At 41.0% G+C, this 27389-nt stretch overlaps 1 protein-coding gene and 1 long non-coding RNA gene across 2 annotated transcripts in view; both read left to right on the top strand.

Moving 5' to 3' along the window:
• The window catches only part of ctif (CBP80/20-dependent translation initiation factor), a 179628-nt gene extending 167883 nt beyond the window's left edge, over positions 1-11745 (top strand). The window contains exons 13-14 of the mRNA XM_045692788.1: positions 9605-9658; positions 11252-11745. Of these exons, the coding sequence (XP_045548744.1) occupies positions 9605-9658; positions 11252-11470 (273 nt within the window). The 3' untranslated portion in view covers positions 11471-11745. The remainder of the gene's footprint in view (positions 1-9604; positions 9659-11251) is intronic.
• A 765-nt stretch (positions 11746-12510) lies between these two features.
• Positions 12511-16659, top strand: LOC106568465 (uncharacterized). Its single transcript, XR_006758434.1, has 2 exons — positions 12511-15049; positions 15085-16659. It is a non-coding gene; the product is annotated as an uncharacterized lncRNA (long non-coding RNA).
• Positions 16660-27389: the final 10730 nt, after the last annotated feature.

The following is a 27389-nucleotide window of genomic DNA, read 5'->3' as shown; positions in this document are numbered from 1 at the left end:
GATGCAACCAGTCAGGATGCTCTCGATGTTGCAGCTGTAGAACCTTTTGAGGATCTCAGGACCCATGCCAAATCCTTTTAGTTTCTTGAGGGGGAATAGGCTTTGCCGTGCCCTCTTCACGACTGTCTTGGTGTGTTTGGACCATTCTAGTTTGTTGGTGATGTGGACACCAAGGAACTTGAAGCTCTCAACCTGCTCCACTACAGCCCCGTCGATGAGAATGTGGGCGTACTCAGTCCTCCTTTTCCTGTAGTCCACAATCAGTCTTGGTTACGTTGAGGGATAGGTTGTTATTCTGGCACCACCCGGCCAGGTCTCTGACCTCCTCCCTATAGGCTGTCTCGTCGTTGTCGGTGATCAGGCCTACCGCTGTTGTGTCGTCTGCAAACTTAATGATGGTGTTGGAGTCGTGCCTGGCCATGCAGTCGTGGGTGAACAGGGAGTACAGGAGGGGACTGAGCACCTACCTCTGAGGGGCTCCTGTGTTGAGGATCAGCGTGGCAGATGTGTTGCTACCTACCCTCACCACCTGGGGGCGGCCCGTCAGGAAGTCCAGGATCCAGTTGCAGAGGGAGGTGTTTAGTCCCAGGATCCTTAGCTTAGTGATGAGCTTTGAGGGTACTCTGGTGTTGAACGCTGAGCTGTAGTCAATGAATAGCATTCTCACGTAGGAGTTCCTTTTGTCCAGGTGGGAAAGGGCTGTGTGGAGTGCAATAGAGATTGCATCATCTGTGGATCTGTTGGGGCGGTATGCAAATTGGAGTGGGTCTAGGGTTTCTGGGATAATGGTGTTGATGTGTGCCATTACCAGCCTTTCAAGCACTTCATGGCTACGGACGTGAGTGCTACGGGTCTGTAGTCATTTAGGCAGGTTGCCTTCGTGTTCTTGGGCACAGTGGTGGTGGTCTGCTTGAAACATGTTGGTATTACAGACTCAATCAGGGACATGTTGAAAATGTCAGTGAAGACACCTGCCAGTTCATCAGCACATGCCCGGAGCACACGGCCTTGTGAATGTTGACCTGTTTAAACGTCTTACGTCAGCTACGGAGAGCGTGATCACACAGTCTTCCGGAACAGCTGATGCTCTCATGCATGCCTCAGTGTTGCTAGCCTCGAAGCGAGCATAGAAGTGATTTAGCTCGTCTGGTAGGCTCGTGTCACTGCACAGCTTGCGGCTGTGCTTCCCTTTGTAGTCTGTAATAGTTTGCAAGCCCTGCCACATAAGATGAACGTCGGAGCCGGTATAGTACGATTCAATCTTAGCCCTGTATTGACCCTTTGCCTGTTTGATGGTTCGTCGGAGGGCATAGCAGGATTTCTTATAAGCTTCCGGGTTAGAGTTCCGCGCAGCCTGCTTGGAGTTTGCCAAAAGGCACCTAAAGGACTCTGACCATGAGAAACAAGATGCTCTGTACTGTTGAAACCCAGACTGAACTCTTTGGCCTGAAGGTCACGTCTGGAGGAAACCTGGCACCATCCCTACGGTGAAGCATGGTGGTGGCAGCATCATGCTGTGAGGATGTTTTTCAGCGGCAGAGACTGGGAGACTCGTCAGGATCGAGGGAAAGATGAACGGAGCAAAGTACAGAGAGATCCTTGATGAAAACCTGCGCCAGAGCGCTTAGGACCTCAGACTGTGGTGAAGGTTCACCTTCCAACAGGACAAAGTCACCCTAAGCATACAGCCAAGACAACGCAGGAGTGGCTTCGGGGACAAGTCTCTGAATGTCAATGAGTGGCCCAGAGCCCGGACTTGAAGCCGATCTAACATCTCTGGAGAGACCTGAAAATAGCAGTGCAGCGACTCTCCCCATCCAACCTGACAGAGCTTGAGAGGATCTGCAGAGAATAATTAGAGAAACTCCACATACAGGTGTGCCAAGCTAGTAGCGTCATACCCAAGAAGACTCGAGGCTGTAATCTCTTCCAAACATGCTTCAACAAAGTACTGAGTACTTTTATACATTTGCAAAAATGTCTAAAAACCCATTTTTGCTTTGTTCTTATAGGGTATTGTGTAGATTGAGGATTTTTTATTTCATTTTAGATTAAGGCTGTAACGTAACAACATTTGGAACAAGTCAAGGGTGCAGAATACTTTCTGAATGTACTGTAATAGTTTGTAGCTACGCAGCCAATAAAGACCTGCCAAGACAACCACGCGGTATATCGCGTATACTGTACCATATGCAGGGGTATTTGGAAATAGCCGCGGGATGGTTTTTCAATACAATTGAAATTATCTCTTAAGTTTTTCAATCATTTTAATATTTGTATTCATATTTTTTTTTTTATTAAATACCTGCAGTCAACTTGTGCAATGTGTTAGGAGATAAAGCAGATTGTGTTCTTATTTCACCTGTCACATTATTTTACATGAAGCTTACTTAGTTCCCCAGCACAGTTGAGCCAGTCACGTGTTTGTTTGTAAATAACAGGAGAAAGTGGGAGCAGGTGTGTATTGACAGGGGTCGCATTTTATTATGGACGTTAAGTGTTTTTCTGCTTCAATAGACGTGCAACTATAGTTTTCCTTCACAGAAAATACATCAGTGCAACACATTTGACAACGCTTCATTTTCATCAGAATACAATAGAAGGTCTTTTTTGCAAAAACGACACATGTCCATAATATTTCTAATGTTTAGGCCTATCAATAAAAAAGAATGTAGCCAGCTACATTTCCTAATGTTTTGCTTAAAGATAATCTTGCATTTTACCAGAGAAAAATAGGCTGACTAGACCAAGAAAAGTACCGGAACTGCACATCAGTAGGAGCGCTGTCTGCTGACAGAATGCCCGATCGTGAATTCACATCAGTAGGAGCGCTGTCTGCTGACAGAATGCCCGGTCGTGAATTCACATCAGTAGGAGCGCTGTCTGCTGACAGAATGCCCGGTCGTGAATTCTCATCAGTAGGAGCGCTGTCTGCTGACAGAATGCCCGGTCGTGAATTCACATCAGTAGGAGCGCTGTCTGCTGACAGAATGCCCGGTCGTGAATTCACATCAGTAGGAGCGCTGTCTGCTGACAGAATGCCCGGTCGTGAATTCTCATCAGTAGGAGCGCTGTCTGCTGACAGAATGCCCGGTCGTGAATTCACATCAGTAGGAGCGCTGTCTGCTGACAGAATGCCCGGTCGTGAATTCTCATCAGTAGGAGCGCTGTCTGCTGACAGAATGCCCGGTTGTGAATTCTCATCAGTAGGAGCGCTGTCTGCTGACAGAATGCCCGATCGTGAATTCTCATCCGTAGGAGCGCTGTCTGCTGACAGAATGCCCGGTCGTGAATTCTCATTCAAGTTTAGAAGTGCAACTGAAGCACAAAATCAAATCAAATGTTATTTGTCACATCCACATGGTTAGCAGATGCGAGTGTAGCGAAATGCTTGTGCTTCTACTTCCGACCATGCAGTAATATCTAACAAGTAATCTAACCTAACAATTTCACAACAACTACCTTATACACACAAGTGTAAAGGAATGAATAAGAATATGTACATAAAAATATATGAATGAGCGATGGCCAAACGGCATAGGCAAGATGCAGTAGATGGTATAGAGTACAGTATGTACATATGAGATGAGTAATGTAGGGTATGTAAACATTAAATAAAGTGTCATTGTTTAAAGTGGCTAGTGATACATTTATTACATCATTTCTTTCATTAATAAAGTGGCTAGAGTTGAGTCAGTATGTTGGCAGCAGCCACTCAATGTTAGTGATGGCTGTTTAACAGTCTGATGGCCTTGAGATAGAAGCTGTTTTTCAGTCTCTCGGCCCAGCTTTGATGCAGTTTGGAAATTTTACAAGCGAATGTGAATGAGAGATGTTGTGCAAATGAACAAAGTGAATCTAATGCTGAGCAGAAATTACAATATGAAGCATTTTAGATCTGTGTTTACAAAACGCAGCAAGATATTTCTTATGCATTGTGTCTATTTGTTGTTGTTGGTGTGTAAAATGCAGAATTCTGAATGAAATTAAACTTGCTGTAACTAAGTGGCTGATTGAGTAAGGTGGCGGTAGTCGTCTACAGTGTTGAAGGCAAAGCCCTTTTGGATTAGTTTTTTTGTATAACTGCCGCTGCCATCTTGATTTCCTTTTTTTTCTCCTCTTTGTTCTCAGCCCTTCTGCCCCCCCCCTTCTCCTAGCGACTAGACACAGCATGTAGACATGCTGCTGGAGAGCCAGAACTACATGCGTCAAAACTTTGTTCATTTGCACATTTCACATTCGCTTGTAAAATTTCCAAACTCACCAAATATGCCATTCGGTAGCTACTGCCCAACCATAGTTTGGACCTGACTGGATTTAAAACCCTGTTCTGTTTGGACTGAGCTGAGCTGTTAGTGAGCCAAGCTTTCACATCTCGCTCTTTCTCTCTCAATTCAATTGAAAGGGCTTTATTTGCATGGGACACATATGTCTACATTGCCAAAGCAAGTGACTAGATAATAAACAAAAGTGAAATAAACTAACTGCTAACGTTAGCTATCAAGCTAATGAAGTTAGTCAGAGATGAGTTTTCCAATTGCGCTGGAGAAGTAAATGAACGGTTCCAGCGCTGTAGAAGCTGTATCTACTACGCTTTGTTTCAGAACAAACTGGATCACTGAGTTCCAGCGCTGTAGGAGCTGTATCTACTACGCTTTGTTTCAGAACAAACTGGATCACTGAGTTCCAGCGCTGTAGAAGCTGTATCTACTACGCTTTGTTTCAGAACAAACTGGATCACTGAGTTCCAGCGCTGTAGAAACTGTATCTACTACGCTTTGTTTCAGGACAAACTGGATCACTGAGTTCCAGCTCTGTAGAAGCTGTATCTACTACGCTTTGTTTCAGAACAAACTGGATCACTGAGTTCCAGCGCTGTAGGAGCTGTATCTACTACGCTTTGTTTCAGAACAAACTGGATCACTGAGTTCCAGCGCTGTATCTACTACGCTTTGTTTCAGGACAAACTGGATCACTGAGTTCCAGCGCTGTAGAAGCTGTATCTACTACGCTTTGTTTCAGGACAAACTGGATCACTGAGTTCCAGCGCTGTAGGAGCTGTATCTACTACGCTTTGTTTCAGGACAAACTGGATCACTGAGTTCCAGCGCTGTAGGAGCTGTATCTACTACGCTTTGTTTCGGGACAAACTGGATCACTGAGTTCCAGCGCTGTAAAAGCTGTATCTTCTACGCTTTGTTTCAGGACAAACTGGATCACTGAGTTCCAGCGCTGTAGAAGCTGTATCCTACGCTTTGTTTCAGAACAAACTGGATCACTGAGTTCCAGCGCTGTATCTACTACGCTTTGTTTCAGGACAAACTGGATCACTGAGTTCCAGCGCTGTATCTACTACGCTTTGTTTCAGGACAAACTGGATCACTGAGTACCAGCGCTGTATCTACTACGCTTTGTTTCAGGACAAACTGGATCACTGAGTTCCAGCGCTGTAGGAGCTGTATCTACTACGCTTTGTTTCAGGACAAACTGGATCACTGAGTTCCAGCGCTGTAGGAGCTGTATCTACTACGCTTTGTTTCAGGACAAACTGGATCACTGAGTTCCAGCGCTGTATCTACTACGCTTTGTTTCAGGACAAACTGGATCACTGAGTTCCAGCGCTGTAGGAGCTGTATCTACTACGCTTTGTTTCAAGACAAACTGGATCACTGAGTTCCAGCGCTGTAGAAGCTGTATCTTCTACGCTTTGTTTCAGAACAAACTGGATCACTGAGTTCCAGCGCTGTATCTACTACGCTTTGATTCAGGACAAACTGGATCACTGAGTACCAGTTTGGCAATTGTTTGCTTGCCGAGGATTATAGGCTTGATGTGGCTTCCTTGATCACACAGGTCGCCAGCCTACGTAAGAAACTGAGGAAATGTTTACCTTTTCTATGCCTGGATGGCGTTCACACCGACTTGCCGGTGTTGCCCAGAGTTTGTTCGCCAGGGGAGCCATCTCCTGCCTTTCCTCCTCCATCTGATAGCAGAGTCGAAGGAGCACAGCAAGAGGAGCATGACAATCAATGATGGTTGCATGTCACGAACCGTGGAGGCCAGCACCATCCTGTGAAGCGTGGGAGTGGGTGGATTTCTAAGTCATTCTCGCCAGCCATGATTTTGTGCTTCTCCATGGTAAGGAATGTGACAGTGTTTTTGCACCAGGAACTGTCCTACCCCGGAGCTCGAGTAAATGACATTACTAAGCTGCTCCCGAATACACTACTCCAGGACATGGACATCAATTCTATTGTAGTCCATGTGGGTTTTAATGACATTATGAAGGGCAGCTCTGAACAGTTGAAACTGGATTTCAAAAAGCTGATTGACTCTCTGCTAGACACTAATAAAAGACCAATCATATCTGGCCCTGTGTCCTCTCTGAATCGCAGCATTGAACGCTTTTGCAGGATTCTTTCTCTTCACAACTGGCTACGTGATTATTGCAGCTCAATGTGTGTAACTTTTGTTGACAATTTCGATACATTTTTTAAACAAAACCCGTTTTATAAGGAGGATGGGATCCACCCAAATCATTTGGGTTCCTGGATCCTTTCACAGCATTATAAGGCTGCGTTGAGAAAATGACTTATCAATGACCCAAGCCCAGCTCAGCTAATCCCTACCATTGTGACGCTGAGTCATCATAATTCTTTAGCAAATGTACATTATACCAGGGGCGTTGGTAGACACAATGTAAGTAACCTAATGTATGTCCCTGTAACTGCCCTGTATGCCTCTGCTGATCCTACAGCTATTGTATGCAGCAATCATGTGTCTATGAACCAGATTTATGTTGTTAGCACTGAGGCGGTGTGCCCTAGTAGGAAGTCTGTGTGCAGCTCACCCTGCACAAACTAACATAAATAACATGAGCATATCTACTTCTGCTAAGCTTCCCAGTAAAGCAATGAAAACAAGCAAGCATCCCAGAAAAGTGATCAAAATAGCCCACGTTAACATATGTAGCTTAAGAAACAAGCTTCATGAAATGTGTAACTTGCTAGTAACAGATCACATTCATATCCTGACTATCTCTGAAACTCAATTAGACAATACCTTTGATACAGTGGTAGCAATACAAGGTTATAACATTTACAGAAAATAAATGCCAGTGGTGGTGTTGCTGTTTATATTCAGAATCACATTCCGGTAAAGATTAGAGAGGATCTCATGTTAAACACTGTTGAAGTAATCTGGCTACAGGTTAATCTGCTTCACTTAAAGCCCATTCTGGTGGGAAGCTGCAATAGACCACCAAGTGCTACCAGTCAGTATCTTGATAATGTGTGAAATGCTTGATAATGTATGTGATATCAACAGAGGTATATTTTCTGGGTGATTTAAATATTGACTGGTTTTCATCAAGCTGCCCACTCAAGAAAAAGCTTCAAACTGTAACCAGTGTCTGCAACCTGGTTCAGGTTATCAGTCAGCCGACCAGGATATTTACAAACAGCACAGGAATTAAATAATGTATTGATCACATCTTTACTAATGCTGCAGAAATGTGTTTTAAAGCAGTATCCAGATCCATCAGATGTAGTGATCACAGTATAGTAGCCATATCTAGGAAAACCAAAGTTCCAAAGGCTGGGCCTAATATAGTGTATTAGTCATACAATAAGTTTTGTAGTGATTCCTATGGTGTTGATGTAAAGAATATCTGTTGGTCCGCGGTGTGTAATGACGAGCAACCAGATGCTGCACTTAGCACATTTATGAAATTGCTTATTCCAGTTACTAATAAGCATGCACCATTTAAGAAAATGACTGTAAAAACGGTTAAATCCCTGTGGATTGATGAGGAATTGAAAAATGCTACGGTTGAGAGGGATGAGTCAAAAGGAATGGTAACTCTGGCTGCACAACCGATTGGCAAACATACTGCAAACTGAGAAATCATGTGACTAAATTGAATAAAAAGAAGAAACTACCCTATGAAACATAGATAAATGACATAAAGAATGATAGTAAAAAGCTTTGGAGCACCTTCAATTACATTTTTGGGGAAAAAAGGCAAACTCAGCTCCATCATTCATTGAATCAGATGGCTCATACATTACAAAACCAACTGATATTGCCAACTACTTAGCAAACTTAGGCATGACATGCCAGCAACAAATGCTGACACTACACATCCAAGTATATCTGACCAAATTATGAAATACAAGAATTGTACTTTTGAATTCCGTAAAGTGAGTGTGGAAGAGGTGAACAAATTATTGTTGTATATCAACAATGACAAGCCACCGGGGTCTGACAACTTGGATGGAAAATTACTGAGGATAATTGTGGACGATATTGCCACTCCTATTTGCCATATCTTAAATTTATGCCTTCTAGAAAGTGTGTGCCCCAGGATTGGAGAGACGCAAAAGTCATTCTGCTACCTAAGAATAGTAAAGCCCCCATTACTGGCTCAAATAGCTGACGAATCAGCCAGTTACCAATCCTTAGTAAACTTTTGGAAAAAATTGTGTTTGACCATGATATTTTACAGTAAACAAATTAACAACAGACTTTCAGCACGCTTATAGGGAAGGACATTCGACAAGCACAGCACTTACAGAAATTACTGATTGGCTGAGAGAAATTGATCATACAAATATTGTGGGGGCTGTTTTGTTAGACTTCAGTGCAGCTTTTGACATTATCGATCATAGTCTGCTGCTGGAAAAACGTATGTGTTATGGCTTTACACCCCCTGCTATAATGTGGATAAGAGTTACCTGTCTAACAGAACACATAAGGTGTTTTTTAATGGAAACCTCTCAAACATAATCCAGGTAGAATCAGGAAATCCCCAGGGCAGCTGTGTAGGCCCATTACTTTTTTCAATCTTTACTAACGACATGTCTCTGGCTTTGAGTGGACACCAATAAGAAGAAGAGACTTGCTTGGGCCAAGAAACACGAGCGATGGGTCCAAATGTGAGATTTTTGATTCCAACCGCCATGTCTTTGTGAGACGCAGATATGAGAACTCCTTCAAAACTGTTGGAAAAGCATTCCAGGTGAAGCTGGTTGAGAGAATGCCAAGAGTGCGCAAAGCTGTCATCAAGGCAAAGGGTGGCTACTTTGAAGAATCTGAAATATAAAATATATTTTGATTTGTTTAACACTTTTTTGTTTACTACATGATCCCATACGTGTTATTTCATAGTTTTGATGTCTTCACTATAATTCTACAATGTATAAATTAGTCAAAATAAAGAAAGACCCTTAAATGAGTAAGTGTGTCCAAACTTTTGACTGGTACTGTATGTCTCTAATATGGTGATACAATTGGCAGGATGTTAGGAAGTGCAGCTCAGTTTCCACCTCATTTTGTGGGCAGTGTGCACATAGCCTGTCTTATCTTGAGAGCCAGGTCTCTCTCTCTCTGTCTGTGTCTCTCTTTGTTTTTCCTCTCATTGTCATTCAACCTCACAAACAGAAAGACGGCACTCGTCATACATACAGTACAGTACCCATCTCTGCTGCGGGTGTATATTTTGTAACTTCTGCCACTCTGCATGACTGCTTTATTCTGAGCTGTAGACATAAAGAATAAACAGTTACTGTATCATTATAGAGACATCTCATCATGTCTGTTTCAGCTGCTGCAGTCTCCCGAGGTTAAGGAGGATGCAGTCCTCTGCTGTTCTATGGAGGTATGTACTCTTCATATTCTATCTATTCTGTCCTGTACGTCAACACACTCCCATCTTCACTGAAGCCTCTTACAGTACACATTGGTCCTTTGTATATTAATGGACAGAGAGGCAGTAGAACAGAGTGCATGCAGTATACACTGTATGTTATTCAGCCCAAGCCAGTTGTAGTCAGTCTGTTGTCTGTCTGGATGTAGAGAAGGAATCTTTCTGTCTCAGCATGAATTATAGAGTGACACTGAGGTAGTGTAGAGGCTAAGAACAGAGTCTGAAACTAGTTTGCAGACTAGAGCCTGGAGCTGGGTTGGAGATCAGAGGAGGGCTGGGGAGGAGAGGAGAAGAGGGCTGGGGAGGAGAGGAGAAGAGGGCTGGGGAGGTGATCAGAGGAGGGCTGGGGAGGTGATCAGAGGAGGGCTGGGGAGGAGCTCTGTTCAAGGCAGAGAAAGAGAGAGCACAAGGGCAGGGCAGGGAAGGTGACCTGTCAGGCCAGCTCTAGGAAGTCTGCCATAGCTGTAGTGGAGCTAATCACTAATTGTTTGAATTCCTCCAGAATTTTCACATTGTTTTGTATGGGAATTTGAGAATATCAGATGGACTGGACAGACAGGCCGAGGTTCCTATAATGGGACTCCATCCTTCCGTGACAGACGTAGGTTAAAGAGCGTGCCCCTAACCTTCCACAACTCAGACACCCCCACTCTGAAGCTAGCCAACCAGCCCCGTCCCTTAGACACCCCCACTCTGCAGCTAGCCAACCAGCCCCGTCCCTTAGACACCCCCACTCTGAAGCTAGCCAACCAGCCCCGTCCCTTAGACACCCCCACTCTGCAGCTAGCCAACCAGCCCCGTCCCTTAGACACCCCCACTCTGAAGCTAGCCAACCAGCCCCGTCCCTTAGACACCCCCACTCTGAAGCTAGCCAACCAGCCCCGTCTCTGACAGACACCCCCACTCTGAAGCTAGCCAACCAGTCTCTGACAGACACCCCCACTCTGAAGCTAGCCAACCTGTCTCTGACAGACACCCTCACTCTGAAGCTAGTCAACCAGCCCCGTCCCTTAGACACCCCCACTCTGAAGCTAGCCAACCAGCCCCGTCCCTTAGACACCCCCACTCTGAAGCTAGCCAACCAGCCCCGTCCCTTAGACACCCCCACTCTGAAGCTAGCCAACCAGCCCCGTCTCTGACAGACACCCCCACTCTGCAGCTAGCCAACCAGTCTCTCAGACAGACACCCCCACTCTGAAGCTAGCCAACCCGTCTCTCAGACAGACACCCCCACTCTGAAGCTAGCTAACCCGTCTCTGACTAGCCTTCTTAATATTCAGACAGCTAGATGTAACCCGACTCACCTCTCTCCTCCTCCTAACCCCCTCCCTCCTACCCTCCTCCTCTCCCTCCCGCTCCTCCTCTTCCCTCCTACTCTCCTCTCCTCTTCCTTCCTCTTGTCCTCTCCTCCCTCCTCCTAACCTCCCTCCCCTCTTCCTCCCTCTTCTCATCCTCCCTCCCTCCTCCTAACCACCGTCCTCCCTTCTCTTCATCCTCCTCCCTCTCCTCTTCTCCCCTTCTCTCTGTCCTCCTCCTCTCCTCCAGCTGCAGTCCACAGGTCATCTCTTGGAGGAGCAGCTTCCAGAGATGATGACTGAGCTCCTTGCCACAGCCAGGGACAAGATGCTGTGTCCGGCTGAGTCCCAGCTGACCCGCTCCCTCCTCATGGAGGTCATTGAGCTCCGTGCCCACCACTGGAGCCCTCTGGAGGCCCTCACCACACAGTACTACAACAGGACCATTCAGAAGCTCACCACCGCCTAGCCACCCAGGACCCAGGCCTGGACCTAGGCTCACAGGTCTTCAGGTCTCTCTTGAAAAAGACATTTTATCTCAATAAGACTACCTGGTTAAATCAAATAAAAAGGTCCACTTGTCTGACATAGGGAGGCCTTAACTGGGTTGATAGCTAGGATGCATGGGACCGTACCAGGCGGCAGTACAGAATTTATCTGGGGCCGAAAGGGTTTAGGTTACGGTTTGGGGATGAGACAAGTGACAAGACAGAAACATGTGAAACCATGCATAAACAAGACAAACACTACACACACAACTAAAAAGACTGGCCACTGGCCATGCTGCCTGCTCCAACGAGACGGGAGGAGGACAAAGAGTGATTGTGAGGCACGTAGAGGAGAGGGGTGTGTGGGGGTACAGGGTCGGGTAACAGCCGTCTCTGGGGAACAGAGGGTCTCCTCAGAGGTTAAAAAGAGAAGGTGGTGTCCAGAGGGACATTTCATTCTCTATCTCTTTTGTGCTTGTTTGCCAACTACCCGCCCTCCTATCTGTTTCCTCTGTCTCTCCTCCTCCTCTCAGCTCTAGACCCCTTCCACCCCGGGGTCTATGTGACTGGCTGGGGGAGCATGCCTCCCTCTAGTTTGTCCCCTCACCAGGCCTCGCTCTCTGCCCAGGCCTCGCTCTCTGCCCAGGCCTCGCTCTCTGCCCAGGCCTCGCTCTCTGCCCAGGCCTCCCTCTCTGCCCAGGCCTCGCTCTCTGCCCAGGCCTCGCTCTCTGCCCAGGCCTCCCTCTCTGCCCAGGCCTCGCTCTCTGCCCAGGCCTCCCTCCCCCCAGGCGACCCTCCCTGCCTCCCTCCCCCCAGGCCTGCCTCCCTGCCCCCCCCCAGGCGACCCTCCCTGCCTCCCTCCTCCCCAGGCCTGCCTCCCTGCCTCCCTCCCCCCAGGCGACCCTCCCTGCCTCCCTCCTCCCCAGGCCTGCCTCCCTGCCTCCCTCCCCCCAGGCGACCCTCCCTGCCTCCCTCCTCCCCAGGCCTGCCTCCCTGCCTCCCTCCCCCCAGGCGACCCTCCCTGCCTCCCTCCTCCCCAGGCCTGCCTCCCTGCCTCCCTCCCCCAGGCGACCCTCCCTGCCTCCCTCCCCCCAGGCCTGCCTGCCTGCCTCCCTCCCCCCCGGCGACCCTCCAACCCCCCAGGCAACATGGACAGGCCTGCTTTAGTCCCCTGCCAGATGCCCTTTGTATGTCTGATACACTGGGACACTGGGCCTGGCCTGCTGACCTGTTTTGGCTGGCTGGCTTGCTGGCAGATGGCTAACATTACTGGAAGAAGACTCAAATGGGCTGGCTGCAAGACAGACACAGGCCAACCCATCCTCCAACCCAGGCTAACCCAGCCAGGCCCCTGACAGAGAGGGCCCACTGGGTCTGTCATGGGGGAGACTTGAGGACTTGGGGGCAACTGCTTTGTTGAGGCTTTTTTGTCCTTTTGGGAGGGGTTTAATTTCCTCTGTCCATGCTTTTGTTACCTTCTGTATAAATATTATTATATTATCGTTATCATTATTATTCTATTATTTCTTTTAAATCAGGTTTAAATATGTATGATTATGGAATATTTTAGGGCTGACCTGTTGCACAGGTTTGATTTGTTTTAAATGGTTTTAAGGCGATTATTTGCTTTAAAAGTAAAAAATATCAAATAACAAATACATTTTAACAGTGGTAATGGGTACTAGTATTACAGGATCCTCAATAGGTTTGAGGAGCTGGTTGACTAGACTAAGAGGGAAGGTTTGAGGTGTTGGTTGACTAGACTAAGAGGGAAGGTTTGAGGAGGTGGTTGACTAGACTAAGAGGGAAGGTTTGAGGAGCTGGTTGACTAGACTAAGAGGGAAGGTTTGAGGAGCTGGTTGACTAGACTAAGAGGGAAGGTTTGAGGAGCTGGTTGACTAGACTAAGAGGGAAGGTTTGAGGTGGTGGTTGACTAGACTAAGAGGGAAGGTTTGAGGTGTTGGTTGACTAGACTAAGAGGGAAGGTTTGAGGAGATGGTTGACTAGACTAAGAGGGAAGGTTTGAGGAGCTGGTTGACTAGACTAAGAGGGAAGGTTTGAGGAGCTGGTTGACTAGACTAAGAGGGAAGGTTTGAGGAGCTGGTTGACTAGACTAAGAGGGAAGTAGTGAGGTGTTGGTTGACTAGACTAAGAGGGAAGGTTTGAGGAGCTGGTTGACTAGACTAAGAGGGAAGTAGTGAGGTGTTGGTTGACTAGACTAAGAGGGAAGGTTTGAGGAGCTGGTTGACTAGACTAAGAGGGAAGGTTTGAGGAGCTGGTTGACTAGACTAAGAGGGAAGGTTTGAGGTGTTGGTTGACTAGACTAAGAGGGAAGGTTTGAGGTGTTGGTTGACTAGACTAAGAGGGAAGGTTTGAGGAGCTGGTTGACTAGACTAAGAGGGAAGGTTTGAGGAGCTGGTTGACTAGACTAAGAGGGAAGGTTTGAGGAGCTGGTTGACTAGACTAAGAGGGAAGGTTTGAGGAGCTGGTTGACTAGACTAAGAGGGAAGGTTTGAGGAGCTGGTTGACTAGACTAAGAGGGAAGGTTTGAGGAGCTGGTTGACTAGACTAAGAGGGAAGGTTTGAGGTGTTGGTTGACTAGACTAAGAGGGAAGGTTTGAGGAGGTGGTTGACTAGACTAAGAGGGAAGGTTTGAGGAGCTGGTTGACTAGACTAAGAGGGAAGGTTTGAGGAGCTGGTTGACTAGACTAAGAGGGAAGGTTTGAGGAGCTGGTTGACTAGACTAAGAGGGAAGGTTTGAGGAGGTGGTTGACTAGACTAAGAGGGAAGGTTTGAGGTGTTGGTTGACTAGACTAAGAGGGAAGGTTTGAGGAACTGGTTGACTAGACTAAGAGGGAAGGTTTGAGGTGTTGGTTGACTAGACTAAGAGGGAAGGTTTGAGGTGTTGGTTGACTAGACTAAGAGGGAAGGTTTGAGGTGTTGGTTGACTAGACTAAGAGGGAAGGTTTGAGGAGCTGGTTGACTAGACTAAGAGGGAAGGTTTGAGGTGTTGGTTGACTAGACTAAGAGGGAAGGTTTGAGGTGTTGGTTGACTAGACTAAGAGGGAAGGTTTGAGGAGCTGGTTGACTAGACTAAGAGGGAAGGTTTGAGGAGCTGGTTGACTAGACTAAGAGGGAAGGTTTGAGGAGCTGGTTGACTAGACTAAGAGGGAAGGTTTGAGGTGTTGGTTGACTAGACTAAGAGGGAAGGTTTGAGGTGCTGGTTGACTAGACTAAGAGGGAAGGTTTGAGGTGCTGGTTGACTAGACTAAGAGGGAAGGTTTGAGGAGCTGGTTGACTAGACTAAGAGGGAAGGTTTGAGGAGCTGGTTGACTAGACTAAGAGGGAAGGTTTGAGGTGTTGGTTGACTAGACTAAGAGGGAAGGTTTGAGGAGCTGGTTGACTAGACTAAGAGGGAAGGTTTGAGGAGCTGGTTGACTAGACTAAGAGGGAAGGTTTGAGGAGCTGGTTGACTAGACTAAGAGGGAAGGTTTGAGGTGTTGGTTGACTAGACTAAGAGGGAAGGTTTGAGGTGTTGGTTGACTAGACTAAGAGGGAAGGTTTGAGGTGTTGGTTGACTAGACTAAGAGGGAAGGTTTGGCTAGAAAGAAGAATCATAGATGTGATTGGTTTGAAGTCAGTCAGACTAGTGGCCTTGTCAACTATAATACATTTATGAAGTTGCGTCCTGTTTTAAATATGAAGGCTGGGAGGTAGAGTGCTTTCTGAGACAGAGTGACCGAATTTGAGTTTATTATTTCTTCCAAAATGAAATGTAGCTCCTTTAAGAGGAGGAAGAAACAAGCATGATAAAATCCTTCTTCAAATGGTCTCCTGTTCAAGCAGCCATTTTGCAAGTCTTTATATCTGTATAATGATGAAATCTTTTAATCTGTGTTATTTTACAGATCATTTTTATGATATAATGTAGGTAGCTAGTATGTGATTCGCATTATTCTGGCTTCTGCAAATGTGTTTACCACGATATTGACGTATACCAACCCACTCATCATTCTATCATTTGATGGGCTGTATGTAATCCACTGTACAGTAATTACCAGTATTTAAGAAAACAGAGCGAGTGCTCAGGGGGCATGGTGCAAACAGTGACTATGGCTACATCCTAATTAAATATAATTCCTCCCAAAGTGTGCACTTGTTCACTTCCCTTTACTGATTTGAAGGAAGTGACTGGTATAAGAACTATGTTCTAGCCTGTACATCCACCAATCCAATGCTTTTAGATTGCGGGAGGTAGTGAACGAGTGTACACTTCAGGAGAAATGAGATATTTTTGGGACGCACCCATGATGATTAGCTATAGGGTTGTATAGGGTTGTGTGGATAGGAAGGTGGCCTTTCTATGTCTTCTTACTATGGCTTCAGGTCATGTTGAATGAACTGCTCTGTCTGGGACAGTCTGTCAGTCCTATAACTACTAGTGTTACTTGCTCCTGATTTCCCATTGAATTGAATCTCTCTGGGAAGTTTAGTGTTATTTTTGTTTCTGTCTTGCATCAAGAATCCAAATCTTTAAGGGAGTCACACACCCAAGTCAATAGGAGGGTCTTGAATTGAAACATATATAATGAGTTGGGAGATCTATACAAACCCACCCGTCTAAGTGTGCGCATGCCTATGAGCTGATTTTATTTATTTTATTTGAGGTTTTTATTTAAAATGTTCATTTAGTTTTTATTTGATCAATGGATTTTGATTTTCAGTGACTGAATCCGTTGTGATACCGATGATCTCTTGCCTGGTAAGTGTGGTATTACTGTGATATTTTAGATTGAAAGCAATGCTGTAGTGCTATTGGCCGATTCCGGTTCCATATGCAATGGAGTGACTCATTGAAACACAACGGTGTCCTTCCTCATCTGTGACACTGGGCCTCCCGGCGCCCTCTGACACTTGACCTTTAGGTCACGTGACGTACCCGACTATTGAATGCAACGCACCTCCATTTGCATGTCATTGACATTGGAATGAGGGAGACGGAATGAGATGGGAGGGTGTTGGCATGGTTACTCCAGCGTGCTAGTCTACCAGCCAGAGGGGGCACAGATGATGAGCTGTAGAATTTGTGGTTGGTCATCAATTCGTTTTTTTTATTTTTTATTAAGCAATTGAAAAAAATAAACTGACTGAAAAGAGAAGTGGAACAAAATGTGTGTGTACTGTTGTTTTTCCCTGCCTACGTCTGTCTGTTCATATTCAGCGGCTGTATTGATGTCTGGACATTTTCCCATATCCTGAGGACATCTCCCCCTTCTCTCCATCAGCTCCTTCAGCCACCAAAACCTCTCTGTTTTAGAGGAAATCATCTTGTATGTCTTATGTGTTGGCCTTGTCTCAAACAGAATGCATGTAATACAGTTGAAGTGGGAAGTTTACATACACTTAGGTTGGAGTCATTAAAACTAGTTTTTCAACCTCTCCACAAATGTCTTGTTAACAAACTCTAGTTTTGGCCGGTCGATTAGGACATCTACTTTGTGCATGACACAAGTAATTTTTCCAACAATTGTTTACAGACAGATTATTTCACTTATAATTCACTGTATCACAATTCCAGTGGGTCAGAAGTTGACATACACTAAGTTGACTGTGCCTTTAAACAACTTGGAAAATTCCAGAAAATGATGTCATGGCTTTAGAAGCTTCTGATAGGCTAATTGACATCATTTGAGTCAGTTGGAAGGGTACCTGTTGCATGACTGGAGGTCCTTGGCCTAGTTTGTTGGTTTTGTTAGGCCCTGACCCAAACCTGGGCCCACCCCCGGAACACAGGCAGGACGTCCTTCAGCGTCCGTCCACATCAATCACAGTCTAGGGGTGGGAGGGTGAGACTGGTGGAAATCTACTTCTGCTATAGGGGAGGGGGACGTTCTGTTCCTCTGCTCAGACGTTGCTGACTCATGCCAGATCTTAAATCGCCTGGATAGGGATTATACCTATCAGCTAACCATGTATGTTACAACAATCTGGTGCCAGACGGCACAGTGCATGACTTGGCACGCAACCATTGGTTGATGCATGCATCGTCTGAGCAGGGGGGCGAGACCAAAGTGTATGTGAAATTATGTCACTACTCATGTCTTTTTTCACTTTATTTACAGCTAATAACCCTTTAAAGAATGTAATATGTATGCAAATGAGGTCATTTTTAAGGACTGTGTTCCTCAGCTCTTAGGGAAAGGAGTAATGAGTGGCGCAGCCATCTAAGGCACTGCATCTCCGTGCAAGAGGCGTCACTGCAGTCCCTGGTTCAAATCCAGGCTGCATCACATCCGGCCGTGATTGGGAGTCCCATAGGGCGGCGCACAATTGGCCCAGCGTCGTCCGGGTTAGGCCTTCATTGTAAAATGAGAATTTGTTCTTAACTGATTTGCCTATTTAAATAAAAAATGCCTCCCACAACACATGTAGTTTGGATGCGTGAAGGTGCCTTTATTTAGAATAGTATCTAAATAGTAGTGGTGTAAACTCACGGCACTGTATCAGTGTTCACTTTACTGCAGTCATTTGTTGTTATTCTTTCACTGTATCACCCAATAAAAACATAATTGGTCTTTCAGCTTTTTAATACACACAACTAAATTCTCCGGGTTTGATTAATGGCGATAATGTGAGCAGACAGTCGGAAACACCATCTGAGACCATGTTAGATACACTACTATGTGGGCACCCCTTAAAATTTGTGTTGCTGACCGATGTATTAAATGCAGCACACAGCCATGCAATCTCCATAGACAAACACTGGCAATAGAATGGCCTTACTGAAGAGCTCTGTGACTTTCAACGTGGCACCGTCATAGGATACCACCATACCTAAAAGTTAGTTCATCAAACTCACTACCGAGTTCCAAACTGCACAAGAACTGTCGTTGGGAGCTTCATGAAATGGGTTTCCATGGCAGAGCAGCCGCACACAAGCTTAAAATCACCATGCGCAATGCTAAGTGTCGGCTGGAGTGGTGTAAAGCTCGCCCCCATTGGACTCTGGAGCAGTGGAAACGTGTTCTCTGGAGTGATGAATTACGCTTCACCATCTGGCAGTTCAACAGACTAATCTGGGTAATGGCGGATGCCAGGAGAATGCAACCTGCCCAAATGCATTGTGCCAACTGTAAAGTGTGGTGGTGGAGGAATAATGGTCAGGCTGTTTTTCATGGTTCAGGCTAGGACCCTTAATTCCAGTGAAGGAAAATCCTTAATGCTACAGCATACAACTAGACGATTCTGTGCTTCCAACTTTGTGCCAACAGTTTGACCTCAACCCCATCGAACACTGTTGGGATGAATTGGAACGCCGACTGCGAGCCAGGCCTAATCGCCCAACATCAGTGCCCAACCTCACTATTGCTCTTGTGGCTGAATGGAAGCAAGTCCCCGCAGCAATGTTCCACCATCTAGTGGAACATACTTTTGGCCATGTAGTGTATGTTTCCTTTGTCTCCAGTCCCAGTCTGTGCCTCGGTCTCTGTGTGTCTGATGTTGTGGGTGTTGGGTGAATGCGGAGCATATCCCTGTGATAATGGTGTCATCAGGCCTTGGAGCGAACACGGGGATGGATGGAGGAGCAAGAGACTGTCTGCACAGAGGGATGTTCTGTCTGCCAGTCTAGTCTGTCTGCACAGAGGGATGTTCTGTCTGCACAGAGGGATGTTCTGTCAGCGAGTCTAGTCTGTCTGCACAGAGGGATGTTCTGTCTGCACAGAGGGATGATCTGTCTGCACAGAGGGATGTTCTGTCTGCTGGTCTAGTCTGTCTGCACAGAGGGATGTTCTGTCTGCCGGTCTAGTCTGTCTGCACAGAGGGATGCTCTGTCTGCCGGTCTGCTAAAAGAGATGGAGATGAAAGCTCTCCCATGGACTGACCGACCAAGACAAGGGGGAGGAGGATGGTGTGGACTATGGTCCAGACAATCTATGTCCATTTCATGATGGAGTTAGATGAAGTGGAAGTCCTCTTTGATTTTTTTTTTTTAGCCTACATAGTATGAAGTATAATTTATAAACTGGACTGAAATATTACTATGAAAAAGACATCCAGCTAATAAAGTTTTAGCTACTTTAATAGAGCATTGTTATCAGCAGTCACAAAGGACATGTTTCGGACAGCATTTCAAGCTTTCGTCAGCAACATTAGTCAAACTCTACTACTGTATGCCCACATTATGATCAGATTAGGAAATGTTTCTGGGAATAGGTTGTTGTCATGGTTTTCCAAACAGAGGCCTGTGTCTGGTCCCTGGCTCAACCCCTGTTCTGTTCCCCAGCTGAAAAGCTATATTCTGGGGCTGATATTTTAGGAGAGATTGATGAGCTGGTTGTCTGTGTGGCTGGGGAACAGCTCTACTCACTCTGATGTGATGCAGCCTATAACCTAGGTCTATGGTGTAGGCTGTGAGAGAGAGAACCCCTATATGCACACAAACTCTCAGCTGGGTAGTCCCAATCCCCCCCTGATGATGCCATAGAGAATAGCGCAATCATTAATGGACTGGTGGAGATGCAGTACCTCAGTCATTGATGGACAGGAGCATTTACAGTACCTCAGTCATTGATGGACAGGAGGATTTACTGTACCTCAGTCATTCATGGACAGGAGGAGATGCAGTACCTCAGTCATTGATGGACAGTAGGATTTACAGTACCTCAGTCACATGGACAGGAGGAGATGCAGTACCTCAGTCATTGATGGACAGGAAGAGATGCAGTACCTCAGTCATTGATGGACAGTAGGATTTACAGTACCTCAGTCACATGGACAGGAGGAGATGCAGTACCTCAGTCATTGATGGACAGTAGGATTTACAGTACCTCAGTCACATGGACAGGAGGAGATGCAGTACCTCAGTCATTTATGGACAGGAGGAGATGCAGTACCTCAGTCATTGATGGACAGGGGGAGATGCAGTACCTCAGTCATTTATGGACAGGAGGAGATGCAGTACCTCAGTCACATGGACAGGAGGAGATGCAGTACCTCAGTCATTGATGGACAGGAGGAGATGCAGTACCTCAGTCATTGATTGTTTGTGTGCTTTTGAGTGTTTTTGTGCCACATACTTTCACAGCTCATTTCTGACCATGATCTGTTTTTGAAAATACATCACGTAGTTGTGTGTGTGTGTGTGTGTGTGTGTGTGTGTGTGTGTGTGTGTGTGTGTGTGTCAGGTGTATTTGTGTTTATTATATCTCCCCATTAGTTCCTGCCAAGACAGCAGCTACTCCTCCTGGGGTCCAGACACATTAAGGCACATCACACTACAAACTAACAACTAAATAAAACAATACATCACACTACACACTAACAACAACTAAATAAAACAATACATCACACTACAAACTAACAACAACTAAATAAAACAATACATCACACTACAAACTAACAACTAAATAAAACAATACATCACACTACAAACTAACAACAAAATAAAACAATACATCACACTACAAACTAACAACTAAATAAAACAATACATCACACTACAAACTAACAACTAAATAAAACAATACATCACACTACAAACTAACAACTAAATAAAACAATACATCACACTACAAACTAAAACAACTAAATAAAACAGTACATCACACTACAAACTCAACAACTAAATAAAACAATACATCACACTACAAACTAACAACTAAATAAAACAATACATCACACTACAAACTAACAACTAAATAAAACAATACATCACACTACAAACTAACAACTAAATAAAACAATACATCACACTACAAACTAACAACAACAACTAAATAAAACAATACATCACACTACAAACTAACAACTAAATAAAACAATACATCACACTACAAACTAACAACTAAATAAAACAATACATCACACTACAAACTAACAACTAAATAAAACAATACATCACACTACAAACTAACAACTAAATAAAACAATACATCACACTACAAACTAACAACAACAACTAAATAAAACAATACATCACACTACAAACTAACAACAACTAAATAAAACAATACATCACACTACAAACTAACAACAACAACTAAATAAAACAATACATCACACTACAAACTAACAACTAAATAAAACAATACATCACACTACAAACTAACAACTAAATAAAACAATACATCACACTACAAACTAACAACAACTAAATAAAACAATACATCACACTACAAACTAACAACTAAATAAAACAATACATCACACTACAAACTAACAACTAAATAAAACAATACATCACACTACAAACTAACAACAACTAAATAAAACAATACATCACACAACAAACTAACAACTAAATAAAACAATACATCACACTACAAACTAACAACTAAATAAAACAATACATCACACTACAAACTAACAACTAAATAAAACAATACATCACACTACAAACTAACAACTAAATAAAACAATACATCACACTACAAACTAACAACAACTAAATAAAACAATACATCACACAACAAACTAACAACTAAATAAAACAATACATCACACTACAAACTAACAACAACTAAATAAAACAATACATCACACTACAAACTAACAACAACTAAATAAAACAATACATCACACTACAAACTAACAACTAAATAAAACAATACATCACACTACAAACTAACAACTAAATAAAACAGTACATCACACTACAAACTAACAACTAAATAAAACAATACATCACACTACAAACTAACAACTAAATAAAACAATACATCACACTACAAACTAACAACTAAATAAAACAATACATCACACAACAAACTAACAACTAAATAAAACAATACATCACACTACAAACTAACAACTAAATAAAACAATACATCACACTACAAACTAACAACTAAATAAAACAATACATCACACTACAAACTAACAACTAAATAAAACAATACATCACACTACAAACTAACAACTAAATAAAACAATACATCACACTACAAACTACAACAACTAAATAAAACAATACATCACACTACAAACTAACAACTAAATAAAACAAGACATCACACTACAAACTAACAACTAAATAAAACAATACATCACACTACAAACTAACAACTAAATAAAACAGTACATCACACTACAAACTAACAACTAAATAAAACAATACATCACACTACAAACTAACAACTAAATAAAACAATACATCACACTACAAACTAACAACTAAATAAAACAATACATCACACTACAAACTAACAACTAAATAAAACAATACATCACACTACAAACTACACAACAACTAAATAAAACAATACATCACACTACAAACTAACAACTAAATAAAACAATACATCACACTACAAACTAACAACAACAACTAAATAAAACAATACATCACACAACAAACTAACAAATAAATAAAACAATACATCACACTACAAACTTACAACTAAATAAAACAGTACATCACACTACAAACTAACAACTAAATAAAACAATACATCACACTACAAACTAACAACTAAATAAAACAATACATCACACTACAAACTAACAACTAAATAAAACAATACATCACACTACAAACTAACAACTAAATAAAACAATACATCACACTACAAACTAACAACTAAATAAAACAATACATCACACTACAAACTCAACAACTAAATAAAACAATACATCACACTACAAACTAACAACTAAATAAAACAATACATCACACTACAAACTAACAACTAAATAAAACAATACATCACACTACAAACTAACAACTAAATAAAACAATACATCACACTACAAACTAACAACTAAATAAAACAATACATCACACTACAAACTAACAACTAAATAAAACAATACATCACACTACAAACTAACAACTAAATAAAACAATACATCACACTACAAACTAACAACTAAATAAAACAATACATCACACTACAAACTAACAACAACTAAATAAAACAATACATCACACTACAAACTAACAACAACTAAATAAAACAATACATCACACTACAAACTAACAACTAAATAAAACAATACATCACACTACAAACTAACAACAACTAAATAAAACAATACATCACACTACAAACTAACAACTAAATAAAACAATACATCACACTACAAACTAACAACTAAATAAAACAATACATCACACTACAAACTAACAACTAAATAAAACAATACATCACACTACAAACTACAACAACTAAATAAAACAATACATCACACTACAAACTAACAACAACTAAATAAAACAATACATCACACTACAAACTAACAACTAAATAAAACAATACATCACACTACAAACTAACAACTAAATAAAACAATACATCACACTACAAACTAACAACTAAATAAAACAATACATCACACTACAAACTAACAACTAAATAAAACAATACATCACACTACAAACTAACAACTAAATAAAACAATACATCACACTACAAACTAACAACTAAATAAAACAATACATCACACTACAAACTAACAACTAAATAAAACAATACATCACACTACAAACTAACAACTAAATAAAACAATACATCACACTACAAACTAACAACTAAATAAAACAATACATCACACTACAAACTAACAACTAAATAAAACAATACATCACACTACAAACTAACAACTAAATAAAACAATACATCACACTACAAACTAACAACAACAACTAAATAAAACAATACATCACACTACAAACTAACAACTAAATAAAACAATACATCACACTACAAACTAACAACTAAATAAAACAATACATCACACTACAAACTAACAACTAAATAAAACAATACATCACACTACAAACTAACAACTAAATAAAACAATACATCACACTACAAACTAACAACTAAATAAAACAATACATCACACTACAAACTAACAACTAAATAAAACAATACATCACACTACAAACTAACAACTAAATAAAACAATACATCACACTACAAACTAAAACAACTAAATAAAACAATACATCACACTACAAACTAACAACAACTAAATAAAACAATACATCACACTACAAACTAAAAAACAACTAAATAAAACAATACATCACACTACAAACTAACAACTAAATAAAACAATACATCACACTACAAACTAACAACTAAATAAAACAATACATCACACTACAAACTAACAACTAAATAAAACAATACATCACACTACAAACTAACAACTAAATAAAACAATACATCACACTACAAACTAACAACTAAATAAAACAATACATCACACTACAAACTAACAACTAAATAAAACAATACATCACACTACAAACTAACAACTAAATAAAACAATACATCACACTACAAACTAACAACTAAATAAAACAATACATCACACTACAAACTAACAACTAAATAAAACAATACATCACACTACAAACTAAACAACTAAATAAAACAATACATCACACTACAAACTAACAACTAAATAAAACAATACATCACACTACAAACTAACAACTAAATAAAACAATACATCACACTACAAACTCAACAACTAAATAAAACAATACATCACACTACAAACTAACAACAACTAAATAAAACAATACATCACACTACAAACTACAACAACTAAATAAAACAATACATCACACTACAAACTAACAACTAAATAAAACAATACATCACACTACAAACTACAACAACTAAATAAAACAATACATCACACTACAAACTAACAACTAAATAAAACAATACATCACACTACAAACTAACAACTAAATAAAACAATACATCACACTACAAACTAAACAACTAAATAAAACAATACATCACACTACAAACTAACAACTAAATAAAACAATACATCACACTACAAACTAACAACTAAATAAAACAATACATCACACTACAAACTAACAACTAAATAAAACAATACATCACACTACAAACTAACAACTAAATAAAACAATACATCACACTACAAACTAACAACTAAATAAAACAATACATCACACTACAAACTAACAACTAAATAAAACAATACATCACACTACAAACTAACAACTAAATAAAACAATACATCACACTACAAACTAACAACTAAATAAAACAATACATCACACTACAAACTAACAACTAAATAAAACAATACATCACACTACAAACTAACAACTAAATAAAACAATACATCACACTACAAACTAACAACTAAATAAAACAATACATCACACTACAAACTAACAACTAAATAAAACAATACATCACACTACAAACTAACAACTAAATAAAACAATACATCACACTACAAACTAAACAACTAAATAAAACAATACATCACACTACAAACTACAACAACTAAATAAAACAATACATCACACTACAAACTAACAACTAAATAAAACAATACATCACACTACAAACTAACAACTAAATAAAACAATACATCACACTACAAACTAACAACTAAATAAAACAATACATCACACTACAAACTAACAACTAAATAAAACAATACATCACACTACAAACTAACAACTAAATAAAACAATACATCACACTACAAACTAACAACTAAATAAAACAATACATCACACTACAAACTCAACAACTAAATAAAACAATACATCACACTACAAACTAACAACTAAATAAAACAATACATCACACTACAAACTAACAACTAAATAAAACAATACATCACACTACAAACTAACAACTAAATAAAACAATACATCACACTACAAACTAACAACTAAATAAAACAATACATCACACTACAAACTACAACAACTAAATAAAACAATACATCACACTACAAACTAACAACAACAACTAAATAAAACAATACATCACACTACAAACTAACAACTAAATAAAACAATACATCACACTACAAACTAACAACTAAATAAAACAATACATCACACTACAAACTAACAACTAAATAAAACAATACATCACACTACAAACTAACAACTAAATAAAACAATACATCACACTACAAACTAACAACAACAACTAAATAAAACAATACATCACACTACAAACTAACAACTAAATAAAACAATACATCACACTACAAACTAACAACTAAATAAAACAATACATCACACTACAAACTAACAACTAAATAAAACAATACATCACACTACAAACTAACAACTAAATAAAACAATACATCACACTACAAACTAACAACTAAATAAAACAATACATCACACTACAAACTAACAACTAAATAAAACAATACATCACACTACAAACTAACAACTAAATAAAACAATACATCACACTACAAACTAACAACTAAATAAAACAATACATCACACTACAAACTAACAACTAAATAAAACAATACATCACACTACAAACTAACAACAACTAAATAAAACAATACATCACACTACAAACTAACAACTAAATAAAACAATACATCACACTACAAACTAACAACTAAATAAAACAATACATCACACTACAAACTAACAACAACTAAATAAAACAATACATCACACTACAAACTAACAAAAACAACTAAATAAAACAATACATCACACTACAAACTAACAACAACAACTAAATAAAACAATACATCACACTACAAACTAACAACTAAATAAAACAATACATCACACTACAAACTAACAACTAAATAAAACAATACATCACACTACAAACTAACAACTAAATAAAACAATACATCACACTACAAACTAAACAACTAAATAAAACAATACATCACACTACAAACTAACAACTAAATAAAACAATACATCACACTACAAACTAACAACTAAATAAAACAATACATCACACTACAAACTAACAACTAAATAAAACAATACATCACACTACAAACTAACAACTAAATAAAACAATACATCACACTACAAACTAAAACAACTAAATAAAACAATACATCACACTACAAACTAACAACTAAATAAAACAATACATCACACTACAAACT

This window comes from Salmo salar, chromosome ssa13 (assembly GCF_905237065.1).
Source record: "Salmo salar chromosome ssa13, Ssal_v3.1, whole genome shotgun sequence".
NCBI lineage: Eukaryota > Metazoa > Chordata > Actinopteri > Salmoniformes > Salmonidae > Salmo > Salmo salar.
Note: the sequence above shows the minus strand (reverse complement) of the source record. Positions and strands in the feature narration are given on the sequence as shown.